General features: G+C 48.8%; 1 protein-coding gene across 3 annotated transcripts in view; it reads right to left on the bottom strand.

Moving 5' to 3' along the window:
* The window catches only part of LOC144142769 (atlastin-2-like), a 59757-nt gene that overhangs the window by 632 nt on the left and 34112 nt on the right, over nucleotides 1-25013 (bottom strand). For 2 of the 3 annotated variants that reach the window (XM_077674474.1, XM_077674476.1), the window contains exons 9-10: nucleotides 15891-16163; nucleotides 7801-7995 (exon numbers count right to left, since the gene is read on the bottom strand). In XM_077674474.1, coding sequence (XP_077530600.1) covers nucleotides 7801-7995; nucleotides 15891-16163 — 468 coding nt within the window. The remainder of the gene's footprint in view (nucleotides 1-7800; nucleotides 7996-15890; nucleotides 16164-25013) is intronic. The other variant, XM_077674477.1, reaches the window with a different exon arrangement.

Genomic DNA, 25013 nt, shown 5'->3' with positions numbered 1-25013 from the left:
AGCAAATCACGCATTGCCACTCCGTGCGTGCGAATAGTATCGCTTTCGCTGTGCTTCCAGAGGCGAAGGAAAGAGTGAAAGTATTTATCGGAAGTGTTACAAATTCTCTTTAACATGAAGGCTTTGGACCTTTGTTTTATGGAACGAGTCAGGCTTCGATAATCGTTCATAAAATCTCTGCCGCGGAAAAACACACCTTAAGCCTTGGAGCACGCAAGGAAAAGGAAACAGCAGCGCCAGATGTGGGTCTTGAGGAAGGGCTATGGACCTTAGAACGTTCTACACTCGTTTTGCACATGTCGCCGTGTGGAAAAAGTACGCCACGGCGGAGGAGGCGTGGGTAGCGCAAAATTCCGTTCGCCGTAACAGCCATCGCAAGAAAACGACTGGGAGTGGAGCTACTCAGCGGCCCGACGATAGCAACATGACAGGCTAACACAGAGTTCAACAGCTCTTACAAAGAATGTCCAACTACGCTCTCTCCTTCACACCCTTAGAAAGTTCCAAGCATCTATCCCCAATGCCTTCTGAGTAAACCAGGACGACGAAATCGGTGTGGGCAATCGAGTATGAGAGCATGGGGATGGAAGGACAATCGCAGAAATTCAGAGGTTATTGGGAAGCCCGAACAATGGACAAAGGCAGTTTACTCTCTAAGCCATGACACAAATTTATTCGAAAATCGCCCAGCACTTGTCGCTGAATCGTGAAACGTTGTTAGGCAGGGTTCGGTTGCTGTTGCTCCTTGGCAGTTCACTTTGATTCTCTATGGTTTGTTGTTTCGCATGTTGTGGAGCAGCGCAAAGCCAGAAAGTGGTTTGGGCCTCAGTTACAGCTACTAGCAGCCTGCGTATTAGCTTTTGAGCAATGGTCAGATGCGCACTTATCCAGTTCCTCAAAGTTTCCTGTCATTCAAGTACTCACCGCACTTGACCTATTGCTCAGCGGAATGAGCCTTGATGTTGGAGGCGCGCTTGGCTGTGGGCTCCCGCGCATTAACCATGGTGTACCTAGCGCAGGCTATAACGGACATTAAGCTCGGTGCGCATGACTGGCCGCGGGAGGAGTTCGAAGCCTCTCTATTTTCGAGCCTCTTTTAATTTTAAATCACACCCTCGCCATGCTGCTAAAGTGTAGCAGGGTGGCGAGTTGGGCGAGTTGGTGTACTTGCATCTTGGGGAACAGCGCGAACTAACAGGGACACAATAAGAAAGAAGTGGACAGGACTAGCGCTGATTTTCAACTCGATTTATTGGAAAAGACATAACTACTTATACATACAGAGAATCCTCCTCCCCCACCACGCCACGTGCCCACACCAGCCATTGCGTTGTCAACAGTGGAGTGTTTTGGTCGTGACAGTAGGTCATTGGCTGGTGTGGGCACGTGACGTGGTGGGGGAGGAGGATTCTGTGTATGTATAAGTAGTTACGTCTTTTCCAATAAATCGAGTTGAAAGTCAGCGCTAGTCCTCTCCACTTCTTTCTTATTGAGTCCCTGTTAGTTCGCGCTGTTCCCCAAGATGCTGCTAAAGTGTATTTGTAGAACTATTCTTTCCCCTCTTTGCACCGCATGAATCTTCGTTTGTGGCAACGTGTTTTGGGTGGATGTACGAACCAAGCAGCTGCCGACAGAAAATGCAAGAGCGTGTAACGTCAAAATGATAGCCACTGCTTCTGTATTGTACTCGGATTCTTCCTCCTCAATAAACTGCCCGAGCACTCACGTTAGTTAGACCAGCGTGCGCTTACTTTGATGGTTCCGTTCTAGCAAAGACCAGAGAAATCGGGCCACGAAATGTTGACCTAGTAGACTAAGTGCGTTAAAAAAAAGGCAGTGCACCCACGGTAATGTGAGAAGGGCACACGAGAATGTGGGCTTACCTGAGCGTTATTAGAGCTGTGCTTATAAACAAGACTCAATTCGGGACTGGGTGCTGCTGATTGCCAATCTGAAGGTGCTTGAGGACATGTTATCACTGCGCCGACAACTTTTTGAGACAGCAGTGGCCGCACGTGGTAAAGCCATTTGCCCTACACGGGCAAGGTGACATTGAAGCGTTCTTTATCCTGAGTCTTACGCCAAAGCGCAAAAAAAATGAAAATTGTCATGTCTTGAGCGAGCGCAAAGCTCGCGAGCGCGTGAAGACTGGCGGTGGTATTAGGAAGGCCGTCTGCCCAACATTGTTGCGTTTATCACAAAACTGGAATAGAACAACGGCCAGCTGGCCCTTACGCGAATTTGCCTGCCCGCTGGGAACGCATCACAACCCAGAGACTTTAGCTTCAGGCTCATTTTCATGAAGTCGAAGAACGAAAATCTACGCTGTGCTCTTCCAGCCACACACGAGGATTAGGCGCCTCTGGACTGCGCTGGGACAGCTCTTGCATAGCGAAGTTCGTTTTTTTAAATGCAGAGCATTTCACTAACTCACGATGTCACCCGCGTTGACGTCCGTCGTAGTCCGCACCGTCGTTGTCAACACCCTTCCCCCTACACTATATAAAAAAAAATACTATCCGGCGCCTGGTTTCGATCCCTCGACCCTGCGGGCGGAACGCAATGTACATGGTGCTCTACCCACTGCACCACAAAGCCGACACAGAATGGGACACTACGAACGCGCCTTATATCGTTGACTCATTCAAATTACGTCAAGAAGCTGCTGATACAACGCATTCTCTACCACCAACTCCCCAAACACTAAACGTTAACGCAATACACCCACCGCCTATGCGACGCATTTACTCGAGTCCCCCTCGCGGGGAGATGGGCCCAATTTTTTCTTGGGGGTGGGGGGTGGGGGAGCAACATCTGGCATATTGAACGGTTGGTGGCCATGGGCAGGCTTGCGCAGCACGCTTAAGCAGGGGTATGCGCGTTCATCTGTTTCTCTGTACAGGAGTTGTTGAAAAAAATTTCGCATTGATGAATGAAACGAGCTTTGTAGTTTACGCAATCACGGTAAATTACCCGCTGGTCTAACGTGAACGGGCAGAACCGTCAATCATTTAAGCGCAGAAGTTTTATCCGTAACTATGTAAAGCTGCGAAATGGATGGAGGGGTAACAGCACTGCATTTCTGTGTGGAAGGAAAGCTAACTCCTAGTTTTAATTAACACATTCATTTGCTGTTATGGTAGATTCCTTCCTTATTGGTTGAGGTCAGTTGGAGGGTCCATTAAACCACAAATGGGTGTATTTGTTTTATCGATAGCCCATTTTGGACGTTTTTGTTGCTACTGAACAGCTTAGGGAAGGTTAAGTTTTTTTTACACTGTCTACACAGGAATGTTTAGAGGAGATTCCGATGCTTCACTCGTACGTACTAGATGGGATGTTAGATTAGCTCCTACTAAACCGTCAGGCTGCTCAGACGGCCATGGATAATGCGCCGGTTAAGCGGACAGACAAGTGGAGCGATAGAAAGGTTGAGGCATAAACAAAAGCAAAGAAGCTTTGTTAAGACCGAAAGGCGGGTACGTTGCGGTTGGGGACTACCCTTAAAGGAGTACTGAAACGAAATTTGGACGCTTAAACATGGTACAATTGGCTTCAGTGTGCAGATGCCTCACAGAAATTTTGAAGCGATCCGAGGCTCCAATCACATCAAAAATAGAATTTAATTATACCAGCCGCGAGCTGCCACAAATCGGCAGCACTAGCGAAATCAATATCGGCGTGACGACACATTGCCCGGCGTGTCTGGCCGGCTCAGGGTGACGTCATATAGTCGTTTTCGGAATCGGAAACGATAGCCTGCGCTGCTGTTGTCGGTGATTTTTGTTTAGGCAGGAGGCGTGGATGTACCTGTGCGAGCAATGCTTGTAAACTTTGCGTACATTGTGTGTTCGACGTATTTGCTGTTCAGGTCATGGCCGGCGCAGGGGTATGCGCCCTTTGCACCGGTGCCGAAAACTGTGCGGTGTCTTATCTGAGCGGCCTGTGTGGGTCGCCGAGCTCGCCAAAGTTCTGCTATGGCGAGCTCACGGAAGGCGAAGTACTTTGCATTGCGGCAGATATCTTCTGATCGTCGCTTTTAAAATCAGCGCTGATAATAACCCCTAGCGCAATTTTTCACCACAGTAACGTCTACTCTTCTCTTCGGCGATCAGATTGATTCGGAAGAGCGGCGACGAGCTGTTGCTACAATGGTCTGCGCCGGTACGAGCCGCAGCGATATTCAAAAACGGACGACGGCGAACACGTCGCCGGCCTAATCGCCTTTACCTGTGGCCAAATGAAGTTGCTCTGTCTGTCTGTATGTATGGTGGCGGCGACCCATCCGAGTCTGATGATTTAGACGAAACGTCGACTGCGCGGGCGAGTGCAGACCACGTGCAATCGTGGCAGACGATGCGGCAAACGTCACTGACATCACGGGTTTTTGTTTGACGTGAGCACCAGCAGTTCTTGCGGTCACAATACCGTGACGTCATACTCTCCGTCCTGCTTTTGAACGGCCATTTAGCGCGTGACGACCGAATTTGAAACTGGTTGGAACAAATGCGTTATAATTAATTCTATGCTGGCGGCTGACCGCTTTTTGTTTAATTTTTGGAATTACTGAACCAATTCGTTACAGCCCAAAAACCGAAAGCGAGAAATTTAGTGTCAGTACTCCCTTAAGCAATAAACGTAGCTTCCTATTGTCATGGTCTATAACAGTGTTTAACAAATGAACGTTTCATTGGTGACTTCTGAAACTGAACTTGTGGCCCTGCAGCGCGCCTTAAAACAACTTGCATGCGCAGAAAAGGTATTGGGCAGATAAGAACTATACATGCATGCCTAGACAGGGCGGAGGGTAAAATAAATTGCGAAATATACATTATATGCTAAATACAAAAGAAAGAAAGAGGGTTTCTCGAATTGATTTTATGGGTGAATTCGGTAGCAATTCCCGATTCGTTTTTTCTCCACAAAGCTGTGAGCAGCACAAGGCACGCACTAGATGAGGCAGATGAAGCGTTTACGACGAGTATGTGAAATGCCGTCGAATATACGGTCCAGACCGCAAGCTTGGTCTCGACACAGCTCACTTTGCAACCCGCGGCAGAGTCCTTCAAGTCACCATGGCGACCACATAATCTCTTCCCCGTTTTTTTACCAGACCGATTTCTTCAAATTTGGTGACAGAGAGAGCACGAGCAGCAAGCAAGGACCAGGGCATCCCGCGCTCACCATCCTGCACCGTTGAGCTCAAAATTGAAGATGTTTATCCTCTTTCTTTTAAAGACGATAGTCTTACTTGGGCTACTTAAACCCAGAAATTTCGGTCTGTCCGTATGTCTCTATCTGTCTGTCTGTGACTATGTTCAGCCACCCGGCCAAAGTGAAACCAACTGTGCACAATACTCTTATATACTCACAGCCAAATCTAAACGTCTAGGTCTGGTTTATATGTTCATACTTTTCAACACTGTTGAACAAGAACAAGACACTACGCAAATATAAGACAGCAAATTTATACATAAGCGATATTTACAGTGTTCCTCTATAAAAAAGGAAAGTTAGAGCCGTTCCACTCTACGTGAAAACTGTTGGAAATGCAGAGCACTGATTCGCCATAATGGGCTGTAGCGCCGTTATCCGCTCACTGCTACCACCCGACGCATTTCAAATTTCCCGCCTTCGCAGTGCTCGCGCGCCCCCTGCCTGAAACTGCGCCAGCAGGAGTTCTGTTCTTTTTGTGCTTGTTTTCCCTCCCGCATCGCCGCCCGACGTTCACGAATGGCTGCAGCTTCTCGCTGGCGAAGTTCGGCGTCGGCGGCTCGCTTGCGGCGCTTGCGCTCAGCATCCGCAGCACGCCGCCGCGCCGCCTTCTCTTCCCGCGTAGACATTGTCGATGAAGTCGATGGTGAAACGTGCCGTGAACCCCCTGCCGCGGCTATGACGCAACGTGGCGCGGCTATGACGCAACACAATCCAACACAATCCACTTTAATCCAATCCAATCCAAATCCAAACCAATCCAATCCAAGCCAAGCCAATCCAATCCAAGCCAATCCAATCCAATCCAATGCCAGACCGACGGGGAGCGATGCGGACTACGGACGCCAACGCGGGTGACATCGTGAGTTACTGAAATGCTCTGCATTTAAAAATCACAGATGCTTTATTTTTGCGAAATAAAATACTACATCCACTGCAGAAAAAAAAATCACTCCGTCGCCTGCTGTCGCCCGCGCCACTATAACATCTGGCGGCCTTTAAAGAAGTCAAGCAGCAACAGTTACGAAAGGTTCCGCTAGATAGGTTTCGCGTTCTGCTTGGAACGCACAACGTGGTTCTATAAACCTTGAAGTACGACGCCTCAATTCACGCGCGTCTCCGCCATGCGGTAGCGCTGGCATCGAGGCACACGGCCTGGAGCTGTGGAACGCGGTAAATTTAAACTGACCTGAGCAAACCTTTTGCATTTTTACCTTATGAGGAGCGCGACGGAAGAGGGACAGCATGAGAGGTGAGCGGGAAAGGAAAGAGAGGCATTTACTAAGCAAATGTGGACAGAGACTATCGTCTTTTGTAGACATTTTCAACAAAAGAAGCATATATGCGGCCAATTTTTGTCTCTCCCTACTTTACGCAATCACTCACTGAATGAAATAACTCTTCTGTAGAAGACCTCCCATATGCAAGTGCTTAGAACCTAGCTTTGGAAATAGATATCTGCTTGAAATTTTGTCCTCCCAATACCTTTTCTTATGCAAATTTCAATGGCGGAGCTGTTTAAGGTTAACGTTGACGGTTTTGAGCGACGCCAAGCTCACCTGGCATCGCCCAAAACCCGGCGAAGCAAATTGGAGAGGAGGAAAATACCGCCTGCGCCAAGAATTGTGATGGCAAGTGATGAGGAGGCAAGTACCAGGGGCAGTATTCGCGTAACTGGCCCTCTTGAAAACGTCCCTTTTGCGCCCCTTCCTCGTGACGTACTTCCGGTTAAGCAGTGAGTGTTGGCAGCAGGTTTGCCGCGCTTGCGTTACGTCACTTCCGGTTGTTTGCTTTTAGCCAATCAGGGCTTGCCAAAAAAGACACTTTTGAAAGGGACGCAAAAGGGACAAAACTCGAGAATACGGCCCCAGAAGAGCAGGTGTGGGGACTGCGCGTGCGCGTCGCATATAATTCGGGTGGGGAGGCGCGCGTCGCGAATGGGGTGCGTCAACTGATGTCGTGAACTTTTAGGTGCAAGTGTTCTCCTAGTTGAGAAAGACGGCGTTTGCTCGGCGGCCTCAGCGTCCGATGTACCAATCAAGGAGGTTAAAAAAATTGCACCAATACAATGGGAAGACCCACGTAAAGCCACGTTAAAGCTAGTGAAGACCACCAGATCCGCTGTTTCCTCCGTATTTGCATTTCAATTGCGAAGGTGGCCGCATGTTTTTTTCTCTGACCATCTGAACCATTTCGTCACCGTTCCGACGCATTGTTGGTGTTCCTCATTTTGCCTTTTGCTCAATATTATCGATGACTTGGCGCATACTGTATATGTTGTCGCATGTACGCAAGACGTTTTTTATGATCTATGCGCCCCTTCCGCTCGTGTTATTAATTGAACGGCAGTATTTCTTTGTACGTTAAGAAAATTAGTTTACAAAAACCGGCCACCGCAAATTTGCCAGAGCAAGCACTCTTTGGATGTGCATGAACTCCTCAGGCTACGTGAACAGGTTGCGAAGTGACTCAGGCTGCTTCGATATATATTGTCGCAATAAATTTTAGAGGAACGGCAACCTAGGAAAAAATCGAGTGACCTCACAGCCACGATGTGGCCATGAGAAACTTGCCGAGAGCACTCACCAGCAGAATATTCCGCAAGGTGGTGGCCATTTCGATCGACATTCCGCCCGCAAAAAAAGAGAAAGTGCCCGATGCTCCAGTTGGCTCCATCCCGGTGGACTTTTCCATCTTCGCGATCCAAGTTTCCAGCTGGTCGACCCACTTCTGTAGGTCCTCCCGATGGATGCCCCGTTGAGCGATCATCTTGGCGATTAACTGCGAAGCAAGGAAGTTCGCTGTCACTACGCGTCGTCAGGTAGGGCCTAATTGTCGGGTTAGCTCCAGTTGGTTGTTGGTATTGTCAACTCAGCTGCATACTTTTAATCCGAGAAATTTTTTTTTCAATGTAAAAACTCTTTATTTTTCATAAACAAAGACTAAGGGTAAGGGGACAAAAGGTACACATAAGTACCTGACTGGGTCCTTGCTCCCTTTGAGACATCAGCAGCAGCACAAAGTTAGAAGACGAGAAAAAAAAATTCAGTACAACTGGTAACCGAGCAAACAAAAAAACAACAAATTTTCAAACACTCGCAACACTTCGCGGAACAGTGTGAGCATAACACAACATATCATCACACAATAACATCGATATAAACTTACAGAGAACGGAAATTCAAAAGGAATTATTTATACAAAAATAAGAGGTACATATACAACACAGGATGCCAATAGCTAAATTTGCTTATAAAATAAGTCAAAATAGAAATCTTGCAAAACAGTATTCTCGTAATATTAATTTAAAGGAATTTGGAGGACATGTTTCGATAATCTCACCGATATCTGCATTATCATTTAGGAATTTAGGAATGAGATAGGGCATGGTCTTTAAGCCATAGTTTGTTCTAATACGGGGTAACCTGTAGTTTATTTTTCTGAATTGAAAACAATCATTCATTGATAGATATGTTTGCTGAAATTCATGACGATTTATGCGCATTTCCTTGTAGACATATAATGCTAAGTTGTACATATGTAGCTGTTGTATATTCAGTATTTCATGTGCTTCTCTGAACTGAGAGTTCTCATGAGAGTTCTCATGAGAGTTTTCTGAGAGTTTTCGTGAAATAAGCAACGTTTCAAGCATGATCGCAACAATGTTGTGCCAGTAATACCTTAATCAAGTGAAACTGCGTAGCAAATTTCATTTTATTTCACTCCACATCCGCCTCGTCGTACTAAAAGTGAATTAGTACATTTTTAGATTGTTCCGTACAAAGGCAGCGCCGGCTACAAGATATCCACACATCTTCATGTTCCCTCTACGATATCGAGGAATCATCGTGCAGGTGAGATTTCACTGTGAAGGAAATTCTCTGGGAGAAATTCTGTGAAATGTGAACACAACCTTTTCCTCGAGGGTTGCCTACTTCACCATGGCGATTGCACAAAACTGAGTTCAGACAGTATCTCGTACTCTATCATGAGAGAAGTTGAAGTGTTTCCTCACGTTGTGCAGGTGGACTACGAAAGGTAAGGTTGGCAATCATGACGCTTGGCGTGAGAAACGTTTTTCGCAGCGTCGATCTGCAGGCTATCAATAAAGTTGCCTCCATCCATCTATCGCAGCTACCAGAAAGAAAAAGCGGCTGGAAAAAGATCGCTTTTTTCTGATAGTCAAATTTGTTCGGTGAGAAGTGCACGGTAAGAAGGAAGGGCTGGAAATCAAATTTTCTCCTGGTTCTACAGATGACAGCTTACTGTAAGAGGCGGGTAACCCTTTATCATCACTTGGCACTAAAGCGCTGTATCTTGACTGGGACAGTAAACGCCATGAATACTGCTGGAGTGTCCAACATGGCATCAATACTGCTTCATATTTCCCGATTATGGTAGAGATTCGCAGTGCGGACATCCTACAAGGAAATGCAATTGGTCTTCCCAAAATCGCCCACGGGAACAAAACATGGTCGTGGCAGTTGGCAACCTAAACGCTCGCTGAAAGCAGACAATTGGGGATCACTGCACAAATGTTTGGTGAATACAGAGAAGCTGAGAGTCTGTCTTTTATAGAATCAACCTTCGTAGCAATATTTCTCTGCTTGTGCTCTGCGTGACATGTGATCTGTGAGCTAGAGAGAGAGAGAGAGAGAGAGAGGGAGCTCTTTAATGTAAACTTGTGACTAGGGACAATGCTTGCTACACCAGATAGGGGGGTGAATATTAGATGTTAAGGCCAATGCAGGAAGACAAACAAGAAACGCTAAAAACGAGAAACAAGAGAATGCTGCTAGTAGATTTGGGAAAAAATATACAATTGAAAAGATATTTAATGTAAACGCTGAATAGTGGCGAGGTGAGGCTTCAAGCTGTCAAGCTCCCGCTAGTACCATGTCCCCTGCCCATGACCCTCCCAGACCGGACGACCTGATCGCCGCGACCTGACGTAAAGCCGGCGACGTTCTTCTGCTGAAGCCTCCGGCGCTTCTCCAAGAAATTTGAAAGTTCTTTCGTGGCGTCGGCGGGAACTGCTGCTGCGTGGCTGGTGCTCACGATCATCATAACTCTTCACTGCCGCAAAGGACTTCACTGTTTATCCTAAGCACTTTTTTTGTTCTCACGACAATCTTCTACCTACTGCGACTTCGAAAGGAACGGTAGCTTGCAAACGGGGGCCATGTCTTGAGACGACTATGAAGAGGGCGGTGAGACGTAGCTCTGGATCACAGCCTCTTACGAGGAAGAAGCTCGGTGGTGGCGCGCCGCCTGCGAGGACTCTCTGAGGGCCGCTATGTGCATAGTGTAAATATTGGGCTCCTGATCTACCATTGTTCGCCTGATTTGTTCTTCCACTACGTAACGCAAAGAGTACAATGTAGGCTACAAGCACGAGGTCGTTTATGGCACCCGAATAATCGTCTTTATGCGGAGGGAACAGGCATACGCAATAGGCATCAAAATGAGTGCCCTGCGTTGTAATTCTGACAGAACATCAATATTTGTTCGACTTAAACCCGAGAACACCGCCAAGCCGTCGGATTTTATGCGGCAGCGTTCATTAGGAAAACCGGAGCTGTAACAAAAAATCTGTTATCTTTCTTTAAAGGGACACATTGCGAAGAGAATTTATGTCTGGCTTGCAGCGCTGATAAGCTAGCCCATTGTCATGAACGATCACCGCGGGTAGGAATGAATAACGCTCCAGCAATACTCCACACAGACGCCAGTGGGCATGGTATTGGGGCTGAACTCTTGCAATGAACTGCTTCTTTTATAGTTGTGTATTCCAGCCACACGTTGACGCCAGCCGAAAAAAACTAAACCCTAACCGAGCAGGATAGCTTAGATGTCGTGTGGTCTATTCAAAAGTTCCCGCCCTACTTGTACGGACGTCATTTCCCTGTTGCTACCGGCATCCACGAACTCTGCAGGTTGCCGTCCATCGAAAACCTAACCGGACGCCTTGGCCGCTGGATACTTCGCCTACAGGAGTACAATTTTACCGTAATATACAAGGCCGAGAAGAAACACGCAGATGCCGACGCTCCATCACGTGGTCCACTGTCTTCAACGGAGGGAAGTTGCTTAGCGTCTGCCCAGCCAGTGGCAGCTATCCCTATTCTCATCACGGTACCTCTCAGCCCGGAACACCCTTATGATCTCGTCTCTCTCCAGCGTTCCGATACGTGATGCCGCAACCTGATTAACCTTTTGGACGGTTCAGCTCGACAATGCAACAGTCGTCCACGCCGCCAACTTTAAAAAATTCAGACTCTTGAAGGGGGTGGCCTTTACTACTACAACTTCCACCCTACTGGAGACAAGTGGGTCCCTGTCGTTCCCCGCTGCCTTCGGTCACACATTTTGCGAATTTTTATTACGACACTACAGCTGGTCACCTTGCCTTCCAGAAGACATACGACCGCATCAAAATCCGTTGTTTTTGTCTCGTCCACTCCACCAGCGTCGCCAAGTATGTTGCGTCGTGCGAACCATGCCAACGCCGCAAACGGCCGACTTCGACCTTATTGGGGACGCGCACAACCCTTTCCATGCCCTTCAGCTACCTTAGATATTGTCGGAATTGACCTGTACGGACCCCTTCCTGGAACTGCAGCCGGCTATCGGTGGGTTGTCGTAGCAGTGGACCACTTGACCCGATATGCGAAACTGCTGCTATTCGCTCGGGCTGCGCTTCAGAAGTTGCAAAATTTCTTGTGTGAACCATCTTCCTGGGCGACAATCCGCCCCGAGTTTTTCTCAGTGACCGTGGGTGAAAGTTTCGTTCTTCTCTACTTTCCAAAGTTCTTCGAGCCAATGAAACCATTCATAAAACTACGTCGAACTGCCACCCCCAAACAAACGGGCTGACAGAACGCTTCCATCGAACTCTTTCGGACATGCTTTATTCCTTCTACATTGGCCCTGACCACACCAATTATGACACCATTTTACTGTTTCTAACGTACGCCTACAATACCGCGGTGGAACAAACCACTGTGTAGCCGGTATTCAATTGCGTGGAATGCATGCAGGCAACCATATAGGAGTGCGCCGCCATATCTGTGGCCAAGCGTCTGTTGCTAACTTGCTAGGCGACGTTGTGCGCACGGCCCCCAGATCAGGCACCCCTCATCTCCATGCAACCGTGCGAGTGCGCCGTCACTCGTTACGTCGGGCTCCGCGGGATGGCGGTACTTGTCTATGTTAAGCACGACTGTGAAACACATGATTCTGTTTCACGTTACAAACTTTTCCGAACGCAAAGTATTGCCTCGAGTTCAGTTTGAGTGCGGTTAATATAACATCTCTCTTGACGCCACCGTTTAGAATCGGATTGGAACGGAGAAGATGACGCACGCCGGTGTTTTTTTTTCTTGCTTGAATCAATCAATCAGTCGGCGTGCGGCCGCAGTGGCCCATGCCGCGCCGTGCCCGTGGCGCATCGGCCATGTCTGTGGCCGTTTCCAGCGTTGCCAAGCGAAGAAATTGACCGCTAAACGTTTCAATGAATACCGTCTATACCCCCATTTCCCCATTTTTCATGGTCTATGGCCATTCCCCTGCTTCTGTACTTGACGCGTCTTTCCTCTCCGCACATATTCCTTCAACAACGAATCTTCCCGACCAGTATGTTCCTCGACTGGCTCACTGCGGCTGTCTTGCCCGTTTCAACACGGCAGCCTGTCAAGAAAACCGCTAGTCTCACCACGACTAGAAGCATCGTTCTGCCTCTTTTCAACCTGGTGAAGAAGTTCTGCTGGCCAGTCCTGTCTGTGTTCCAGGATTATGCGAGAAGCTCTTGCCCCGATTCATCGGCCCTTACAAGATCCTCGAGTAAACATCACCAGTCAATTACCGTGTAACGCCTACTTCCGCTGTCACTGACCGTCGGTGCCATGGAACTAAGATCGTGCATGTTTCCTGGATAAAATCTTCGCCGTGATTCCTCTATCTGACAGTGACGGCCAGCATGGCCGCTTCAGCCGAGGGGGAATAATAGTGTGATCGTGAACATAGCATACAACAGGCTTAGCAACCTGAGCGGCTGATATCCCATTTACGTTTCGTTGTATTTTTAAATTGTGCTCGTTTATCATGTCATTTCATCGTGCTTTTCGGCGGCCAATCACCATCATCTCCGCTGACTGGAATGGTTGCTGTTCTTTTGTGGCCGTGCCCGGTGCTCGCAAATAAAGCGGAGCTCAAGCGCTCTCGCCGACTCTATCGATAAAAAATCATCAGAAAAAGTCGGACTGATTAACGGATGTTAATCGGCGAGTCATTGAAGTAGGTAGAAAAAGGAAGTGATCCAAAACAGAGCCAAAACAGACGACTGGGCGAGTTGGTACATTGTCTTGCTTGGTAACAGCGCAAATAAAACAGGACACAAAAGGAAGAAGGAACGGACACAGCGCTGTGTCCGTTCCTTCTTCCTTTTGTGTCCTGTTTTATTTGCGCTGTTACCAAGCAAGCCAAAACAGAGTCTTGGGGAACACCTCAGCGAACGGCAGATAAAGGAGAATCGAAGTTATTTACAATGACATTGTGAACGGTTTGTTAGGAAACAACGTAACCACGCAAGCACGTTAGCATCCAAGTGAACATTGTGAAGTTTAAGAAACAAAAGTTCATGTGAAACAGTGTAGAAAGTTTTCGGACAATCAAGAAATATGTAGTGCGTAATCAATCCGCTATATGCAACCGAGTGAAGATTATGTCAAACATAAAGTTTGTGTTTCACATGCGAAGGATTTTGTGAATGCGTGCTGTGAATCACTAAACAATGAAATGCCTTCCAGAAAATTTGGCAACGCAAGAATAACTAACGTGTGCCATGAGTTTGCATGAAGAAGCTGAGTCCGACGGGAGCTGGAAAAAATAATTGTCCATCTGTCAGCCTCTGCTCGACAAATAAAATATTTATTCTCTCTCTCTCTCTCTCTCTCTCTCTCTCTCTCTCTCTCTCTCTCTCTCTCTCTCTCTCTTTCTCTCTCCATCCGTCGATATGTGTCTCCCGCTTTTCGCACGGGGTTCAGCCCTGTCAGGTGTCAGAAAATAGTTCCGCATGCCATTGCGGGTTCAATGAAGATGTCTCGAACGTCGGCGCCTACGGTAGTCAAGCACGCGGAGCACCTCGAATAAGCTATTTATGCTTTCGACGCGGGTGAATTTTCCCTAGAAGCGAACAACGCCGCTTGCAGAGCTTCAATGATCGTGCTGTGAAGTAGATTGCCCCCTGGCGCGGTGCCTCAGTGGCTAAGGCGTTCTGCTGCTGAGCCCAAGGACGCGGGTTCGATTCCCGGCCGCGGCGGCCGCTTTTCTGATAGAGGTGCAAAGTGCAAACGGCCGTGTGTTCAATATTTCGACGCACGTTAAAGATCCCCAGGTGGACAGAATTAATACGGAGACCTCCACTAAGGCGCGATTCATCACCGGTGTAGCGTCGGCGCGTTAAACTTCATAATCAAAATAAGAAATAGATTTTCAAGGTTTACAGCTACCGCTAGGCAATGCTATGTGGAGCGAGCGCGGTCGAAGGTCAGGAAAGAATTAGCACTATCTCGAACCCAACTCCCCGGAAAGTCTCTGAACCCTTTGTTACTTCTGAGAAATTTCCCATAATCAAACACACCCATCAGTCTGTCAGTTTTGCCTGCTGCGGATTCCCCGTAAGGCTACAATTATAAGACTTTCATGCGGGCTTCGTTTTGTAGCAACACTTGTGGGCACCATTACCAACAACGCGTTTCTATCGAAAAAGTGGCGTCGAAGGGGGGCGAAGGTTCTGCGGCGCGGCTGAGCGCAGAGAGCAGCGGCGGACGCCCGTTGCCCACAGATCTGCGCCTTCCGCCCCCCCCCCCTCCCCACCCTTAGCGGTAGCCGTTGTCCTCAAACGAAACTTGGGCAGGAGTTTTACGACCAGAAAAAAATGAAGAAATATGGTTACAGTTAAGCGCATAAATTACAGTTTGCGTACCCAACAACCCAGAGAGCATATTAGGTATTAAAAGGGTTCTCAACCATGTGTCACATCTATGTCGCAAATGAAGTGATAGAAAAATCCGCAGAATACACTAAAGCCATTTACATGGCATTTAAAGACAATGAGAAAGGGTTTGATTCTGCACTCACCGCCGCAGTTGTAGAGGCATTAAAAGACAAGGGAATAGAGGAGACCTACATAAGATTTCTAGAAGACATATAGCTATAAGGAATGCATGGCCAGTATAAACCAGCCAAAGCATAGCTATAATGGCCCGATCCGAAACGGCTTTTGATGGGGAGATACCATCTCACCAAAAAAAGATCGCAGCAATTCTAAAGGCCGTATTTAGAAGTTTAGAAAGCATGACTGGGAAAACACAGGATTAGCGAAAAACGGGGAATACTTGAGCCATTTAGGTTTGCAGACGACATAGTCTTGCTGAGTGAGACTGAAGAATACCCGCGAACAATTGCTTGAGGAACTACAATCAGAAAGCACAACCATGGTTGCAAAAATAAATATGAAAAAATCTAAAGTTATGATGAATAAGCATGCCAAAGTGGTCTTTTTCAGCTTCGGAAGCGAAAGGCTAGGAAAAGTAAAGGATATAAGTACCTCGGACAGATCAAGGTTACCCGAAGAAAATTTTGAGGGATATCTTACGAACTGAGGGGGAACTCACCTCGATCGTTTCACTGTTCGCGTAGAGCACATTTCCCAGCTTCAGAAGCTCGCAGATTCGGGCGACTACTTTAGGTACCTCAGATGATGGTTCACAGGCTGCATTGGCGAAGAGAGGGGCTGCCGTCGCAACAAGATCAATAAAGGCTTGTACGGCCAGTTGTTTCTGGAATTCCGCTTCTGCCTTCTTGTGGGCTTCCTCCTCCATCTTGTTTGCCTCTGCCTTCATTCGCTCATTGCGATTATAAATACTTTCGAACTCCCGGTCGATCATCTGCAAGGGAACAAGTTTGGCTGCAAATACGTGTGAACAGCTTGGCCTTATTAGTCGCCCTAAATTGAGCTGGTTGTTTCTGGCGTCGGCACCTAAGTACAGACTGCGTTACCCTGAAGTATATGTGACACATTTGAGATCTAAAGCGTCACAAAATAATGTCTTCTTTTCAGAAGAGCTATTGGGCCCATGCGAAACATGCTGTGCTCTCGCGGCCATCGCGAGCGCGGCCGGCACGTCGAAGGGTTGAACCTGAAAACGGAGCAGCTAACTGCAGAGAGTGTTGGGAGATATGGCATGTACTGTCGATACAGGATGCTCACATACTGCTGTGGGCCACGCTGCACACAAAGTAGGAACAAGTATGCTGAAGAGAGAAAAGGAAAGGACTCTGGAAGCCAAAGAATTATTGTTCATTGCGGCACAGCAGGTGCCGAGACTACTTTCTCTTGTATGCGTTTTGCGTGAGCTGTGAATCGTATGTGTTTTGCCTTCGTTCATGTAGCAATGATAAGAACCATTTGTAATCGTGTGGTACGAAAGCATTTACCGAAGAACTGCTGCTTGTTTAACCCATTAGGTACCAGGGTGACCAAATGATCACGCATATCTCCACGACGCGTTTCAATATCTGAAGGTTTAAAAAATTCACGCATCTCCACGAAGTGAATCATGACGAGGGGGGAAAGCACTTGGGATCTTTCTTACAGTAAATCATCCGTAAGAGTGCTTACTGCTGCTAAAACAATCCAATCCAGTCCAATCGAATACAATACAATTTAATCCAATCGAATCACATCTATTTCAATCCAACCCAATCCAAATCCAAATCCAATTCAATCCAATGCTCCTCGCGCATATGCAGCACGGCTCTGCAGGAGCACTCTCTGTCTCTGTCTGTCTCTCTCTCTCTCTCTCTCTCTCTCTCTCTCTTTCTCTCTCTAACCTTTTGTGAACCTTTTATTTTGTTCTTGTTAACCTTTTGTTAGGCGATGTTTAAATTCACACGGTGCTGTGCGTTTCTCTCTCTCTCTCTCTCTCTCTCTCTAATCTTTTGTGAACTTTTTATTTTGTTCTTGTTAACCTCTTGTGAACCTTTTGTTTACAAATGTTTGATTCACACGGTGCTGTGCCGTTGGTACGAACGCCGGACAGGGCTCGGCCTAAAGCTGCTTCGCCCATAAAAGACGCGCCAACATTACGGCACCACGCATTTTAATACGTTATGGTACCCGTTCCAGACACCAGGTGGCAGAGGTTGTCTATGTTTATTTTGGAGCTGCTAAAAAGGCGCCAAACAGTGGTGCTGTATTTTGGCGTGTGGAAATGCATCGCTCTCGCGGGTAAGCAGAAGTCTTCGTAATATTTTATTTGCAATAGCGTTATATACATATCCTTGAAGAGCAATTGCACTATGCAATCTCCGGTGAGAATTTGAGAAAGATTAATCAATGCGTTGTTAGTGAAAAAGCGTGTTACTTTATGTGTTGCCATATGGTCACGCTGGACCCTTAGGCTCCGTATTTTGCCTGATTTCATTACTTCAATTTACGCTCCTTGCAAGGTTATTCCGCTGCACTCACGCGTCACTCTCTTGTCTGCGTAGGTTGACTTTTTAAGAAATAGCCATAATATTCGAAGAGGATGATGATGTTATGTCACCTATTTACATTGAGCCACCGGAGTCTAACATCTGCTCGGACGAAGATTCCGCAGATGAGGATTCCGGTGGTCTCAGACAACCTCAGTACAGTAGGCCGCTTCGAGCAGGTGCTGAAATAGTTCTTACCGATGGCCGTCGTACTGGTAGATGCGATTCTGATGAAGATGAAGAAGAGTGTGAAAAATAAAGCGAAGAATCGCCAAATGTGTCCTCATGTGTAGTAGAGAAAAGCGCTGACTCGAATTGATCTTCAAGTACCAAGTGGAAGAATAGTGACCTTGTCAAAATTCCACAATATTTCCAGGCACAAACTTCAGCGCTTATATGGACCTGTCGCCTGTGGAATTGTTTGAGCTCTTCGTTGATGAAAGTGTCATAGAACTCTTGGTAGAACAAACAAGAAGCTATACTTTCATTTCTGAATATGCCTGACCCGAAAGTCACAAAAGAGGAGATGAAGTGTGTTCTTGGAATCCACGTGTTCTACGGTTAAAACTGCTTGCCAGGAAATAATTCCAGCTGGGACAGGCGGAACCGACATAGTATACAACGCAATGCAATAGTATACAACGCAATGCGAAGAAAACGTTTCGTTCAAATTATGAGGTTTCTTCACTGTGCCGACAATACAAGCCTTACTCTTAGTGACATACTGAGAAAGTTGGCGCCGTGATAAAACTGCTGAAGGCAAATTTCCTGCAGCACTTTCAGACTGCGCGTCAATTGAGTTATGACGAAAGCATGATAAAATATTATGAGCGTCATGGCTGCAAGCAATTCATACGAGGCAAACCAATTCGCTTCGGGTACAAAGTCTGGTGCTTGAGAGCGAAAAACAGCTACCTTGCAAACTTTGAAGTCTACCAAGGAACGCAGAAATACACTGGAAGAAGCACGCAGAATAAAAAGGACTTCGGGAAAGCAGCAGCACCACTCCTTGAAATGGTGGATGAACTTTCAAGCGCAGTTCGTCATCTGCCATGTCAATTCTATTTCGACAATCTCTTCACCAGCGTGCACCTACTGACACACCTGAAACAGAACTTTGAATTCACTTGCACAGTGAGGAAGAACCGTGTGCCGAAGGAATGCCTCATCGCTCGGCCTGATGTCATCAAACCCAAGGCCCGTGGATACGAAGAACACGCGCTTTCGGATGACGGGATAATCATTGTGCGCTGGATAGACAACTCTTTTTCAACAATCGCAAGCACCGTGCACGGCGTAGAGCCAATGTCCTCCGCAGAAAGGTATTCGCGTACACAAAAAAAAGGATCAAAGTGTCTCGCCCTGATTCCGTAACCCAATATAAGTACTTTATGGGAGGCAGTGACCAGATGGATGCAAACGTAGGCGCCTATCGAACCACAATTCGCGGCAGGAAATGGTGGTAAAATGGTGGTGGCCCATATTCACTTGGCTCTGCGGCGTAGCCATAAGCAACGGTTGGGCTCTTATCCGCAGCACCGTATCCAAAATCACTCAACTTGAGTTCCGGAGGCAAATCGCTCAAAGCTACCGCACAAGATGGGATAACAAACCAAAAGGACCAGGTAGTCGGAGAACGTCGATGCTTGGTGAAAGTGCGCTTTGTGGTCCAAGGTATGACGAACCAGCCCAGTTTGTTGTAACTGTGCATAACGGCAAAAGGCGCTGGTGCGCAGGAGACAACTGCATCAGTTCGGTGCGCACGCAGTGCTCTAAACGTGATATCGGCATGTGCATTCCGTGATTATTACTATAGCACACTAAGTAAGCGCCCGAGAAATTCCTAATCATGATGTTTTGCGATGTGTCAAGGCCTGAGATAAAATGTGTGGCTTTATGATTTTCGCTTTAACCTAAGAGCCCAACGTGACCATATGGTCACGGGCCATATTTGAAAACATAGAGCACGTTCACAATGATGGCTTCAGAGTGACTTATTTAGACGCATATATGATAAAAAAAGACCCCAGGTTTCACAAATTTTATGAATAATGAAACCTCTCTCGATCGGGTTAAACTCTGGCAATTACTTCCCTCTAACGCAGTGGTGATTGCGGGCTAGTGTGTTGTTGATGGGCCCGAACGAGACCGAGGTTCTAAGACGATGTAGAGCGAACACTAAACGGAATGGATATATACAAACTTGTGTCGAACAATTACTGGTCAGCGTTCTTTTTTTTGGTTCAATGTTTCAAACCATCTCATCATTCGAAAGTCAAAAATGTAAACTCTCATTTGAACGGAGAGGCTGCAATCGCTATGTTGCGCTGCATGCGCTTGCATACATGCATGCATATATACATACCTGCATACATACATACAAACCTATATACATACACACATACACACACGTACATACATACATACATACATACATACATACATACATATATACAGACATATATACATGCTTTGTGAGCTCAAGGCAAACTTAGCTGCTACAATAATGGTCTGATGTTCTTTATGCACAGTGTGCAATAATGGTTGTTACATGTACACGACGAGGAGGGTTAACCGAAGTAGGTTTTTCGCGTGATGCAATCACTCTCCGCCCCACTTTGCGTAAAGAGCTCGGGTAATCGTGCGTATGAACTTTGTGTCGAAGCCCACTCATAGCTCTGAGCTTTTTCTTGCCATGAATAACAATTACCTGGCACAATTAAATAACCAGAGCGGAGAAACGCGCCGACCTCAAAAAATAAAAAGAAACGTTGCGCAAATATGCCCTGAAGCAGAAATAATAACATAAAGAAGGCGCAGTTATATATGCAGTGAAATGTGGATGCTTTATTTCTGCTATGAGCGCAAAAAATGATTTTCCAACAATGTTTTCTGTGTCGGGGTTGAGAAGATAGCGCAAAAAGGAGAAGGCAGGAACAGGGTGGCTGTTTCTGTGACCACGTAGGCTGTTGGTCGAGGTGGTTGTTTTTTTTATCCAGTCCTTATTTGACATCAGGGCAGGCCACGTTTGTTCACAGCACATCACCGAAGAAGCCTTCTCCGATGTGGTGGCGAACTTGTAAAATCCGCTTTTGCTTCCTGTAAGATTCCGTTTTGGACACTTGGAATGTCTCTGCGCGAAGCCGTTCGGAAACCGGGGCAGCACAGATAAGTCACACAACATTCTTTAGTCATTGTGAGCGATCAAACGGCACGGAGTGGGCAGCGGGTCAGCACGGCACGAAAAAAGCACGCGTTGTGGCAAGTATGTGACGCCCCCGACCCTAATCTTCCTTGGCCGCTAAGTTCGGTGGCCCCGTAAGGCTCGGTAAGCAAAACTGTGCTGGGACGGCCAATAAACACCGACGGGCACAGCACCTCTCGGTCAGTCACCGTCCCCACCAGCAGGCTGCGGGTCGTCACTCGGCTGGAGGGTACCGTGATCCTTCCACGTTCACGAATGCGGGGCAGATCGTGACACTGGCGACGAGGGAACAAGCCCACTACCGACCAAAGCCACCGACAGCGCCGAGACACCGCCCCCCACGCCTTCCGCCATTAGCACCATGGCGCTGTACGAGAAGTTCGAGCCGTTCGGGGGTGAGGGATCCGCCTGGCTTGTCTACGAGTACAAGTCGGCGTGTTTTTTCCGGGCGAACGACACACCCGAGGCATAACAGCACGCCATTTTTCTGGCCAGCTGCCGGACCCGCGTCTTCGGTCTCCTGCTCGACCTATCTAGCCAGCCACGCCGCGTGACAAGTCGCTGGGTGAGCTGCCCGCGACGCTACGCTCGCACTTCAGCCCGGCCCTGTGCTCGTTAATTAATAACACTTCAGCCCGGCCCTGTGCTCGTTTCCGCATCAACTACAGGAGCCGCCGAGAAGGACAGACTCTCGGGCAGGTTGTCGCAGTGCTGCGAGGGTTAGCGAGTGGCTGCGCCCTCAGGGACCAGCTGCATAAACGACCCCGCTATGCAGACGCGACTCCTGGAGCTTCCTGGCCCATGGCTGGACGACACCGTTAAGGCAGCGCTGGCGATGGATGCTGCGGCCAAGGATGCAGGCGAGATAGCCCGTCCAGCCGGCTCACCGGCGGCGGAAGCAGCAGGGAACAAGATGGCGACAGGGCATGACCATTGCGGTCGTTGCGGTGGTGACCCCCCTCACGGTGCAGTTTGCGGAAGCAGAACGCTTAGCGTGTAGGAGAACTGGGCACATTGCGTGCGTGCCGAGAGGGGACGGCGAACGGACAGAAGCAGCAGCCGGGGGCAAGCACATGTTCCACGCAAGCCCACAGCCAAGGGAGCCGGCACAAGGGTAGGCGGCGAGGACCTGCGGCAGTAGCCTCGGGTTTCTCAATGGCTAGGCTTCACGTCGTGGTTGAAGTCCCACAGATTTTTACATGTGGCACACGGGCATAGTTCAGTCGTCTGTTCCACCGTATATGCTGAACGTCGAAGTCTGCGGGCAACCCATTTCGATGGAAGTAGACACAGGGGCCAGCGTGTCGGTTATGGCCAGAAAACATTTCAAGCGCACCTTCCCTCGAGTGTCCATGGAGGCGTCGGGCATCCTGCTGCGGAGCTACTCCGGACAGCTCGCCCAGGCCGAGGGTCAAGCCTAGGTCAGCGTTCCACTTCGCGACAGGGAGGCAACCCTGCCTCTGTACTTAACGAAGGGGTCCTCACTGACGCTGCTGGGCCGGAACTGGATCTAGGCATTGCCGTGCGGTTACCGGAATACCGGGAAGCAGTACAAGTTGTGGAAGACGTCCCAGGCCTCCTGACCAAGTTCAAGGCCCTGCTCCAGCACAGGGTGGGCACGTTCAACGGCACGGCGGCCAGCATCCATGTCCCATAGCGAGCTCAGCCTCGTTTTAAATGCGGAGCATTTCTTAGGCTCGCCTTGTCCTGCGTCGTTGATGGCGGCGCCGTCCACACGCTCACTGCGCATGCGCAACTCTCCTCCTTACACCCACAGCTCCGTGGTACTACACTATAAAAAAAGAAATAGTTAGCGGCACCCGGTTTCGATCCCACGACTCTACGGCCGCAACGGGAGGTACGCGGTGCTCTTCCCACTACGCTACAAATCCGGGACAGCAGCAAGTGCTACGAACGCGCCTTATGTCCTTGACTCATTCAAACTACGTCACGAAGCTACTGAATTTCCCGTGGGAAAGCTGTAAAGCTGTGGCGGGAAGCGCCACGCGCCTTGCAGCTCAACCAGCCCCGTCCGCAGCGCCTCTGATGCTGATTGTGGCAGGATGCCCCTACGGATTGGCCAACCAAAGAATCCATCACGAGATAGGTTCGCGTTCAACCACCGTCGTCATCTTCCCGTAGGGGAACCGCCGAAGAAGAAGAAGAACGAGAAGACAAAGCTGCGAAGAGGTGGGCGTGTACATTGCTCTCAGCCGGTGCACCAATGTCAACAACCTTTACCTCACTAAAGCTGACGGAGACTACCGATTGTACCACAGAGACAACATCGACAAGAACGTCATCTTCCCGTAGGGGAACCGCCGAAGAAGAAGAAGAACGAGAAGACAAAGCTGCGAAGAGGTGGGCGTGTACATTGCTCTAAGCCGGTGCAGCAATGTCAACAACCTTTACCTCACTAAAGCTGACGGAGACTACCGATTGTACCACACAGACAACATCGACAAGAACATGATGGACGAGTTGCGCCGCCTCGAGAACCACCGCCTCCTCACCGTAACACAACAGCACTTGCGTGCCTTTGCCACCGGTGTGGACCCGGACGCGGAATTCCCTCTGGCGCTAGTAAAAACCAGATCACTCAACATACCGGCAACACAATAGAACCACACGGAACCGCCACGATGCTTCGCATCCTCATCAGGGTTCCCCACGGGAAGATGGTGTAATGTTTTCAAGCCTCACCCGCAGCCGTTCGCCCTGAAGGATGGGGCACCCACCGTAAGCTGCAACGGTTGCAGCGAGAGGGCATCCTGGTGCCCGTCAAGTATTCGGAGTGGGCCATTCCCGTCATGCCAGTCCCCAAGCAAGACAGCAGTGTCTGGATCTGCGAGGACTTCAAGATCACCTTCCAACCTGTCGTTACGGTCGAAAAGTTCCCGGCGCCCCGAATTGAAGATCTCTAGTCAGCTTTGTCGGGGGGCAGCAGTTCACTAAGCTTGACCTCAGAGATGCTTACCAGCAGCTGGTGCTCCAGTAGTTGTCCCGAATGTATGACACCATTTCAAGAAAGCTGGAACTCTCCCAGTACACGCGCTTACCGTTCCGAGTGGCCTAAGCACCTGCCATTTTCCAAAGGGCGATGGACAACCTGTTCAGGGGCATAAGGCACGTGGTAGTGTACTTAGACGACATCCTGGGGACCAGTACAGACGACGATGGTCACCTGCAGAACCTGCACAATGTCCTGGCATGATTGCAGGGTGCCGGGCTGAAGCTCATGCAGGAGAAATGCATTTTCTTGGCTTCCAATGTTGAGTACCTGGGACACGCCATTTCTCAGGCCGGCCTGGACCCAGCGCCTTGCAAAGTGGATGCTGTGCTCAAGGCCCTCAAGCCCCAGCATAAGAAGGAGCTGCAGAGCTACCTCGGCCTGATTGGCAGGAAACTTCTACAGGAGTTTCCTGTCAAAATTGCCGTCGCATCTACAGCCATCTTCTGATTCGAGATGGGCAGCAGTGGACCTGGAAGAAAAAAACCGGATGTTGCCTTCGAACGCAGCAAGGAGCTCATAACAATGTTCCGGTACTGGGGCACTTAAATCCGGCCAAACTGTCGTCCATACCGTAGATGCGTCACTGTACGGCGTGGGAGCCGTCCTGGCCCACCGGGAGAAGAATGGCCATGAACGCCCTGTGTCGTTAGCGTCACGTAAGCTTCATGCTGCAGAATAGCAGTACAGCCAGCTGGACAAGGAAGGCCTGGCCCTCATGTTCAGGGTCGAGAACTTCCACCAGTAGCTGTAAGGACGAAAGTTCGAGGCGGTCACGGACCACAAGCCGCTGCTTGGGCCTAACAAGGCGGTTCCAGTGAAGGCATCATTTCGAGTTGTGCGCTGGGCTTTGAGGCTCGCGGCCCACAGCTACCAGCTGACCTTCCGTCGGGGAAAGGACCTTCTGATGCCATGAGCCGACTGTCGCTGCCGGAGTTGCGGGTTGCTGTTCCTGAACCTGCCGAAGGATTCATGCTTGAGCACGCATACCCGGAAGTGCTGGCCAGATCGGCAGTGTCGCAGGCGACCAGCTGGGACCCGTTC

The sequence above is a fragment of the Haemaphysalis longicornis genome, unplaced genomic scaffold (assembly GCF_048455015.1).
Source record: "Haemaphysalis longicornis isolate Haplotype H1 unplaced genomic scaffold, Haemaphysalis longicornis Haplotype H1 scaffold_6, whole genome shotgun sequence".
Lineage (NCBI taxonomy): Eukaryota > Metazoa > Arthropoda > Arachnida > Ixodida > Ixodidae > Haemaphysalis > Haemaphysalis longicornis.
The sequence above is the reverse complement of the archived record's forward strand: the minus strand, read 5'-3'. Positions and strand labels throughout refer to the sequence as shown.